Below are 10,213 nucleotides of genomic sequence, written 5' to 3'. Positions count from 1 at the left end.
GGGAGGGGAGAGGAGGGGAGGGGGGATGGTGGTGGATGGGAAAGGCAGCGGAGCACAACAGACACTAGTATGGCAATATGTAAATCAATGGATGTGTAACTGATGTGATTCTGCAATCTGTGTATGGGGTGAAGGTGGGAGTTCATAACCCACTTGAATCAAAGTGTGGAATATGATATGTCAAGAAATTTGTAATGTTTTGAACAACCAACAATAAAAAATTTAAAAAAAATGATATATTAAAATAGTTTTGCTGCTGAAGTCTCCTTTCCTCAAAAAATGGAAGATATTCAAATAAATTTATTCTATAGACCTCCAGTAATTCTGTTTCTGACTAAACTTGTTTGGGGAGGGGGCATGTCACCAGTAGGTAGCACAGTGATAATTTTCAAAACATCTCTAGTCCAGAGCTACAGTGGTACCACTGTTCTCATTTGCCAAGTTTGCACTTCGATAATCCACAGAAACGAGGAAGAAAAAGAGCTTTTAAGGGGATGTGGCTCAGTGGTCAAGTGTCCCTGAATTCAATCCCTGGCACCCCCCAAAAAAACAACAAAAGCACCTTTTAAATTTATGGGTGATAATATCATAGTTTATTTGTTGAGGGGGTACTGCTTTATATCATGCATTTCTCCACCCACCATATTAGTACAGTTATTTCCTGACAAATATGTTTTGTGCTTGAGGCAGTATATTTTTATGTAATACCTGAAGACTGTTGCCATATAAATGTTTGCTCCATGGGTTGCCAAGGTTAGCATTGTTTCTCATATTGGAAGTGTCACTGCTGGGTTTCAATCTGGGTGTCCACTGAGGAACATGGCTCGGCTTAGCTTAACTGTTTCCCAAGTAGATGAGAATCAACGGCCTGTTAAGTTATAGGTACATTATCATAGTGTGTCCATGACTTACAAAAATTCCCACTTGAATCAAAGTGTGAAATATGATATATCAAGAACTATGTAATGTTTTGAACAACCAACAATAAAAAAATTTTAAAAAAATAAAAAAAAATTCAAAATGATGGTTTCACTTGCAAACCTCCGTCTCCCTTTTTCCTTGCTTTTTAAAAGTTCTTCCAGAACTTGGGCAGAATCTATGGGTTTGGAAGGCTGCACTTACGTTCCTTATTCTACTGTTTTGGCCCCTGGTTAAGTACACATATATTTGTTGCCAGTTTAAAGGGACTGAGTCTTATTCCTCATTGAGCTGCTTGTCACATTTTTGGTCTTTTGTTCTGTCCTTCCTGTTTGCCTGTGATTCCTTTATCAAGCCAGTATCTTTCCATGGGAATAAGTATGTGCCAAGCTCTGCTCCAGGCCAGGTTTTATTGTGCTTCCCCCCCCCCCCACAGAATTCATAATTAAAATAATAATTTCCTCCTTCAGGGTACTGCCTCAGAAGTCTCTCTTCCTTTCATAACTCAAGATGTTTCCTTCTCCTGGCAGCTGTTAGGCATCCATCTCAAATTTATCCCACCTAACTAGAATCATCTCATTACTTGACCAGCTCCCCTATTCCTGTGTTAGCATCAGGAGGGAGACCCTTCTCCTCAGTGTGGTTCCTGACTGGGACATGGAAGGTACCTAACCACTGGTGAGTGAAGCCAGCCTGCCCACTCTGAGAGAGGAATACTTATGCTATTTATCCAATGCAGAATGTTGGATCCAGGTACCATCAACACTGGCCTGCTCAATGCTGAATTACTGACTTAGTAAAAACTACTTAATTTCAATATTATTTTTAGGGTCAAAATATATTTGATAAATGCTATAAAGTCAGGTATTTTATGATTTTTGTATTTACATTTATATTATATATTTTATTTTGTGAATGATGCTTGTATCCTAAAAACTGGATATTACAATAAAATGTATATTTTACCATATAAAGCATAGAATGTAAGCTCTCCTTTTCTATGTAATAAAGGCAGTCCATTTCAGAACACAACTTAGAACATGAGCTGTATCTAGGAAAAAAACACAAATTAAAATGAAAAGTAAGGTTGGGAATGAAGTTTAGTGGTAGAATACTTACCTAGCATGCCTAATGCCCTTAGGTTCGGTCCCCAGTACTACAAAAGAAAAATAAAACTCTGCATTAAAGTTAACAATGTGCTTTATTAGGGACATTTCCAGTATTTTATCTGTTGTGTTTAGCATACCCCAAAGCATTACATAGGTTTAAAAAATGCTAATTTTATCCTGTACCATCTGCCTTAATGATATTTCTTTTAATTGATTGAAATTCCAAATCTCTGTTGCAGAATAAGAAGTTAACAATATCACTTTGTTAACTAAGATTAAAGAATTAAAAGTCATTAACATGTTACACATATGTATTAAAGCATTATAAATAACATTTGGTCAGCAATTGTGTCAGTCCAGCTGTTTGTTGATTTAAGAAGATTGTTTTTCGATGATAAGTCAAAGCAAGGACATTATTTGTAGACATCTTGATTCCCTCTTTCCATTCCAAGTGTCCATCTTCAAGTGGATAGAACTCTGAGAGTCACAGCTTACAGCCATAGGAGAGAGTCCCATCTTCCATTGTCTTTAGTAATTATTTATATTTTATTATTATATTCCAGAAATATTACACCAGCAGAGCCTGAAACTACAGCTGTATTCATAGAGTCTGAAGGCTTTAAAGTTTTACTTCGGGGAATAACATTAAAAGATGAAATACAGAGATTTTTCTCAGTGTAGCAGAACAAAATAAAATTATCCCCTCTTAAAATAAATGGTAGTTAGGGGAAGCAATTTTTCCTGTCATGGATAAAAGCTAAGGAACACAAAATCAGCATCTGAAATGTTAATTCACAGTGTTTTAAGTAAAAAGAAACTAGAATGCATTGTACAGTACCTTTTCCCAAGGATGATTGCAGTTTCTTGTTTTTAAGACCTGAAAAAAGCATCATATATTTGGTAGGCTAAACTATAAAAACTAGAGATGATATGAAAACATTAGGTCGAATGTTCAAGTTTTTCTTTTTTGGTGGGGGGTTCCATTTTACATTGCTTAATCAGCTCAGCCTCTCCTGTAGTTGAGTTCAGAGTCCCAGGCATGCCAAAGAAAAGCAAACTTTTGATATTTGAGGCCATATTGAACATTCAAAGTCCCTATGCCTCTAGTTTTGTCGCATTCACCTACAAAGTTACTGTGGCAAAAGCATGAATTTAGAATCAAAATTTTCTTCTAAACTCATCGTTGCCACTTAACAATGGTAAGTTTTGGTAGCCTGTACAAGGCATTTTATTTATAAACTTCTGCTTCCTCATTTGTAATGAAAGTTTCAAAAGCCTGTTTTTACCTAAGTCTAGGGCTGTGCTAAGACAAAAGGAGTCAAAATAAGCTTAGTGTACTAAGAAGTGTTTTTTCACAAGTTTCAGGTAGGTCCTGTTGTAATTCCCATTTCACAGGTAGGGGAAGGTTGAGAAAAGCTAACAAGTCTAATAAAGATCACATGGCTAATAAATGAGAGATCTGGTTCCAAAAGAAACTACTGTAATTACACTTACTCACCCTTGGCACTACTGACATCTTGGGGCTGGTATTTCTTTGTTGTGGAGACTGTTTTATGCATTTGAGGATGTTTAGTGACGTATCTGCCTCTCCCACTAGTTATCAGCAGTCACCTCCTTCCAGTTGTTCACAGCCAAGGGTGTCTCCAGACACTGCCAAATATTCCCTGGTGGGCAGAATCACCCTAAGTTGAGAAAAGCTGGTCTGTATGAATCTAGAGCTAAAGTTCTTAACCAGTTTCATAATGATATTTATTAGTATTATCATTATGCTGAGTAGTTTCTCTTTAGAATACTTGTATGACATAGCAATTTGCAGAATTAAAAAAGAGATAACAACTGATTTTCATCCATCATCTTCCTGTTTCCAAATATAAGCAGAGGCATTGTTTCCTTTGTAAGTTGGCTAGCTTCCTGTCCCCGTAAACAGAATATCACCTGCCAAGGATGCCATCTGCAAAGGGCCCAAAGTCCGACTCAAAGACCTCTGGTCTCCCTTCTAGTTTAATTCTATACTCATTCCCTAATGGGCCACGCTGGTCTGTTTTGAACAGCCCTTAGCCATCTGGCATATTTGTGGACTTCTAGTATCTGTTATCAGCCAAGATGGGAGAAAGCAACACATGGATTTTCGTAACCACAGTCTCATTCGATCTTCACAATAAGCCCCTGAGGTTTGTATTGATTGTCTGTGTTTACATTTTACTTAGGAATCTTAACCTTTTTCTTTGCTTGTTCCTTCAACTTTGGTGTGCTCATTGCAAAACTTGATATAGAAACTCAGCGGGAAGTTGATGTGGAAACTCAGCAGGTGCCTTTGTTACCAGCCCTGTATGAATAGTAACATCCTTCTGAATTACTCAACATAAAGCAGATGCCTTCTGCCCTGCATGACTCTTCCTTTTTCCTTCCCCCTTAACATGGATCATTAAATACATGCCTTCTTTTACTGCACTGGGGACTTAGGAACCGATTTTCACTTTCCTGATGCTGTGGATAGGTGTCCCATATTTCTCCAAGAATGGAATGTTTTTACTTCTGTTTCTCACCCTTCCCCACCCTGCAAAATGGCCAACTGCAAGTTTTCCAAGCCTCCCATGCCTTCCCATTGTTATCTCTACATTTGACACTTCCTGATATTAGCGCTATTCCCAACTTATTGTCACCTTGCAACTAGAACTTTTTAAACATTTATGATTGACTTCATCAATGTTTGTTTCTGTGTTATTAAAACTATTGGGAAATTAGATGCATTTGACCTGGGACTCATTCATAGTTCGAAAATATTTTGCACATAAGCCTGTATGAATTAAATTTTCTTTTGAATTCTTAAGTTTTAAGATGAATTGCTACTGACAAACACAATAAATATAATTGTATATGATTAAAAGTATCAGCATAACCCGAGAAGAGGCTGATGTAATTAGCAACAGTGATGAGGATCTAGAATTGCCTAGGAATCTTTGAGACTCAGAATTTGGCTTATGGAAGGTCCAAAACAGTAGTTTGAACCAATGGGAAAGAGAACTGGATTATTTCATGGCAATATAACTTTAGTGTCAATTAAAACTTTATATATTTTTTTTCATTTAAAGTGCGTGTGAATCATTCTTAATTACTGTATGGTTCATTAAAAAAAAGACTAATTGGTTCTTGCTATAAAATGCAATGTCTAGCTTGACTGAGTCATTTTTCTTTTGAGATCAGTATGCATCCTTATTGACTAGTCTTTCTAATTCTGCTTTGACATGCATGCAGCCATTTCATCATGTTCTATCAGCAATTAATTGTGGGGTTTCTCTTCCTTTTCCAGGTGGCCTTTTTGAAGATGTAACTGTTGGAACTGAGGCATCCACCCACCCCCACCAACAGACAGACAGCTCCAGGGCAGAGCACACTGAAGGCCAGCAGTCAGCTCTGTGGGCATGGATTACAAAGACAGGAACCAGGGCTGCAGAATGGCAGTACTGCACTAAAGTTTTGAGTTTACTTGTTTACATATATTATCTAAAAGAAGGGCTGACTTTAGATCTCTGAAAACCCAGCACTGTGAAGAAAGTTGTAGTGGCAGGTTGTCATCAGGGTAAGTATAGAAGTTACATTGCTACTTTCCACAGAGAGGAGCATTCAAATCTGTGCTGTGTCAGCACCACCTGGAAGGATATTAGCTAACAGAGACCCATCTGTCCTATGTGGAATGTGCAAGGAACGCCATTGGTGGAACTCAGTGTAAACTCTAGGAAATAAACTTTAAAGAGCTTCTCAGGTTTGTTTAAAACAGATTTTAAATAACAAAAATACAGTGCTTTTTGTACCTTACTCAGAAAAGATGCTCAGTAAATGTTTGTTGAATGAGTAATTATCCAATTAAAAATTTTCCTGAGTTTGCAAACCTGCATGTGTTCTTTTTGTTCTTTATTTTCTTTACCTCATACTATTGCAAATTAATAATAATAATAATAAAAAGTACTCACTGGCATCCTGGTACAGTTGTTTGTGTACCAGAACAGGAGGTGAGGAAAATATTGAATGAGAATAATGGAGCTGGGTGGAATCATAGAGTTCAGGTCAGCTCTTCATTTTACAGACAAGGATTGAAACTTGCCCAGAATCACACCGATAGGCTCATGGTTGGGCCTGGAGCCAGGTGGATCCACCTCCTCTGCCTGTGACCTCCTCCACCTCTCTCTGACATCCTCCATTCCCACTGTGCAGTCAAGACTCATCTTTGTGTTTGCAACTGTCCTTGCTGCTGATCAAGCCTTTTGGCATTAATCCTAACCTACTGACCACCTACCTAATACTTCTTCCCTCAAAGACCCGAGTTGACACCACAGTTTCCTAACTTTCTTAGCACAGGTGTCATGTGGCATTATGATTTTGTGAACTGGCCATGATTTCTTCTTCCTTTACTTCAACCAAACCCTTGTTCTGCCAGCAGAGCAGTGGGGTAGCTCCTCTAATTCTGTAACTGGTGGACTGACCTAAGAGTAAAACCCATCTGTTGGATCCTGCTGCATTACTTTATTAAGCACAGTTTGAAACATTGATGTTCTTAGTGTTATGTCCAACACTCACAGCCACAGAGAATTAGTTTGGCTTTACTACTAATAAGCTCCCAAACATCATGCTGACTTTTCATGGTTCTGATTTCTGTCATATCAGTTATAGAGCTGGGTTTCTCATGCTCAGCACTATTTTCATTTTGGCCTAAACAATTCTTTGTTGGGAGAGACTGCCCTGTGCATTGGAAGATGTTTAGCACCAGATGTCAGTAGCACATTCTCCTCCTCCTCCACTTTGACTTGCAATGACCAAAAATGTCTGCAGATGTTGCAATGATTGGCAAAATCAGTTGTAGATGAGAATACTGCTGTAGAAGATGTGGCCTGAGAAGTAAGGTTTGGTGAGTCTTAGTGTACTTTTGTTTTCACAAATGAATATATTCATGATGAACACCTTCGTGTGTGACTGCTTCTTAGAGTTTAGTTTGTATTGATCTAATGGTAGAAATTGGAATAAATTAGGTGAAGCAGAGTTCAGCCTGTGCATAAAAACAATTTTCTTCAAAGGTAGTTTTTCTCCTTCTGGAGAAAAAAAAATGTCCATAATCATATTAACATACATTTATGATTTAGATAGTGAAGAGCTGATGATTCAAACGATAACTTTGTTCTGCTCAAGAAACTTAGCTAGAATATTCTTATTTACAAATCTTGTCTTCTGAAGTAAAGTTGAGTCAACCTTACCTCTTTCTGAGGTCTTAGGAAGAGCCAAGTCAACCTCCCTGTGGTGGCACAGTGTGGAGAGTGGAGGTGGAATGACTGAGAAACTCTGAGGGGCAGGGATAAGGGGTGGGGTGTCACAACACTCACACAGAACAGATAGTTACTGTGCTTGCATTTACATTTGTCATGCAACTTAAAACCTTGTTATGGCGAAGTTCTCAAGCTGGACAGGTCTCCACTGGTTCTTCCATGGTTGGGAAGGGAGAAGTACTATACTATAAAATGCTATGTTTTAATATAATCTTCGAAAATAATCAGCACACTAAGGGGAAAAAATAAAGGAAGGTGCTTTTTCAGACTAAGAACTTAAATATATATATTTTTCTTAGTTCCCGTATATGGTCAAAATAATTCTATCCTATAAAGACTGACTATGGAGATACACATATTAAATGCTAATAGATTGCATAAAAACCACAGCCTATATAATTTTGCCCAAAGTAGCCTTACTAAGTAAGAACCCACTAATATTAACAAAACTTATGTGATTCCATTGATTCCAGGAAAAGGATCCAAGCAAAGCCAAATAGTCTGATATAATTGGCCTTACTCAACCCCTTTGATAATTAAGCTTGCTTAGTAGCTACTGTAATAAAAAGTGCTGACAGTGTTAAATAGTTGTGCATAATAGATAAAGCTAGCCTCATTGTTATCTCTGTACGTTTGTTTTTGTGCTTAATGTATAACAAAGATTAATTGGGGCCCATGTTTTGTTGTAATTTAGGGATGTAGAGATGACTGGTACACCTTAGTCTCTGGTTAGAAAAGAATCACCATTTATCTTACACATCAGAAGGCTGTTTCACACTAATTGCTCATCTGAAAGCTCTACACATTTTTAAAATAATCTTAAATACTCAATCCACTTGGTATGAACTCAATTTGACAATTTCTCTTTGTTTGCAACTTGAGATACTTCAAGATTTCATCGCTGAATCAGAGATCACTTGAATTCCTTAATCTAGAAGGAAAAGTATGAAGGAGTTACATGGGAATAAGTTATTTTAAGAAGTAAATTCTCTAGTTTTAAGAACAGACAAATCTGCAAAAACATTTTAAAATATATTCAACCTGTACTAGTATTCTTTTAAAAAAAATATGGCTTCATTTTTACTCAAAAATAAGCCAATTTGTTCTTAGTCCCATTGTGGATAGATTAAGAAACTAATTTGCAGGGACCCAAACTTATTCTAGGGCCTTTTAATACAAAGGTGCAATGAGCAGAGTACAGGACTTATGTCCCTGTATTGGTGTGACTGGGCTCTGCCTCCAGTAGACCTGCCTTGAACTTTGGCAACTTTCTGGTGTGACTAGATGACTACATTTTCTTTATTCATTTTTTCCCACTATAGCAGCCTGATTAAATATTTTTGTTGTTATTGTTTTGTTTTTCCAGATACTGGGGATTGAGCCCAGGAATGCTCTGCCACTGAGCCTCATCTCCAGCCCTTTTTAATTTTTTATTTTGAGAAATAAAATAAATAAGTTGCCCAGGCTAGTCTCACACTTGCAATCTTCCTGCCTTAGCTTTCCAAGGGTTACAGGCATAAGCCACTGTGCCACACTTGATTCTTTTTTTTTTTTTAATAAATCCATTGAGACTTATTTGATTTCTTTTAATATTTTATGATTTAAAACTTTTTTCTCTTATTACTTGTTTTGGGGGCAAAAAAGATGAGAATTATTTTATTGCCATAATTTGTTTATATATGCTCTATTAATTAGTGTTTTTGTTGCAAATTTTAGTACTTCTAAACATACTCAAATCATGAACACCATCAGCAGGTAACTTAATTTAAAACAGTAGCAGCAGTAAGTTTTCCATTTGAGGGTTCTGATTGAACATTTCCTAAACTCAGGATGGACAGGGCTTGTTACTGCAATGGAAATGACAGTTCAAATTTCTGCCTAAGCATTAGAAGAACACACCACACCCAAATGGCTCCAGCTGGTGGCCAGAGATAAGAACTCAGGGGCATCTCTTTGGCTAGGAGACTGGGCTTCCTACTGTCCTATTCTCATCTTTAAACAGACTTCTTCAGGCATTTGCACATGAACTCAGGGATTCATGCCCTATTCTCTTATGTACACTACTAGTCCCCCTATCACTCATCCACTTGTGCCTAATTCTACATTCCTGCCCTGAGTGACCCAGAGACAGAGAATTGCCCTTCACGATCATTACACTCTCCCTGCCCAGGGTCTATAAATAACAAATGTGTGAACTTATTCCTATTGTGATGGAGTGTTGAATTTGCACTTTCCATCTGAGAACCAGGGGCTTTCCTAGGCCAGATTTTCCCACAGGTGCCAGGATGGGAGTAAGGGTAGTGACAAAGGTTGGAGGGGTAGATCCAAAGCTCTGGTCAGGCAAAGATAAACAGGACACAGGTCAGACAAGAGCCACAAGGGCATATGTCAATATAAACAAGTTTCCTGTTTAAGGGACCCACGGTTGCAGATTGGACTACTGGGCCGGCCACCGGATGGACAAAAGAAGGCTCCTTTGAAAGACACACACGGTAAGTGTCCACCTTTCTTATTTTACAGTTAGGCTACCTTTGCTAGCTGCTCTATTGGTAGAACCCCAACTTAGCTGGGAGCTTTCAAAATAGTTACCCTTTATCTACCCCCCTGCAGGCCTGAGGAGCCTGTGGCAGGTGTACTGCAGAAATAAGCTGGGAAAGGAATTATAGAAACATAAGTGCCCCCCAAATAATGGTGTCTGCTCTATTTTTTCACCGAAAACCAATGAAGGGAACCAGTAATTGTGGGATGGGGGATCTCTATGACCTATTCCTCTCTTTACATCTTCCATCCTATCTCCAAGCAATGCCACTTAAGTGCTGGTCTTGCATACTCCTGCCCTCTCTTTTAAGACTTACAGGTACATTGGGCATG

The 10,213-nt window shown here is 38.1% G+C and overlaps 1 protein-coding gene across 2 annotated transcripts in view; it reads left to right on the top strand.

Moving 5' to 3' along the window:
* Ube3d (ubiquitin protein ligase E3D) overlaps window positions 1-5,916 on the top strand; it is a 144,375-nt gene extending 138,459 nt beyond the window's left edge. For both annotated transcript variants that reach the window (XR_007347349.1, XM_015498974.2), the window contains one exon: window positions 5,338-5,916. Coding sequence is in view for 1 of the 2 variants with exons in the window: in XM_015498974.2 (XP_015354460.1) it covers window positions 5,338-5,358 (21 nt within the window). In the remaining variant the exon portion in view is untranslated. The remainder of the gene's footprint in view (window positions 1-5,337) is intronic.
* The last annotated feature ends 4,297 nt before the right edge of the window (window positions 5,917-10,213 follow it).

Source organism: Marmota marmota, unplaced genomic scaffold, assembly GCF_001458135.2.
Source record: "Marmota marmota marmota unplaced genomic scaffold, marMar, whole genome shotgun sequence".
Lineage (NCBI taxonomy): Eukaryota > Metazoa > Chordata > Mammalia > Rodentia > Sciuridae > Marmota > Marmota marmota.
The sequence above is the reverse complement of the archived record's forward strand: the minus strand, read 5'-3'. Positions and strand labels throughout refer to the sequence as shown.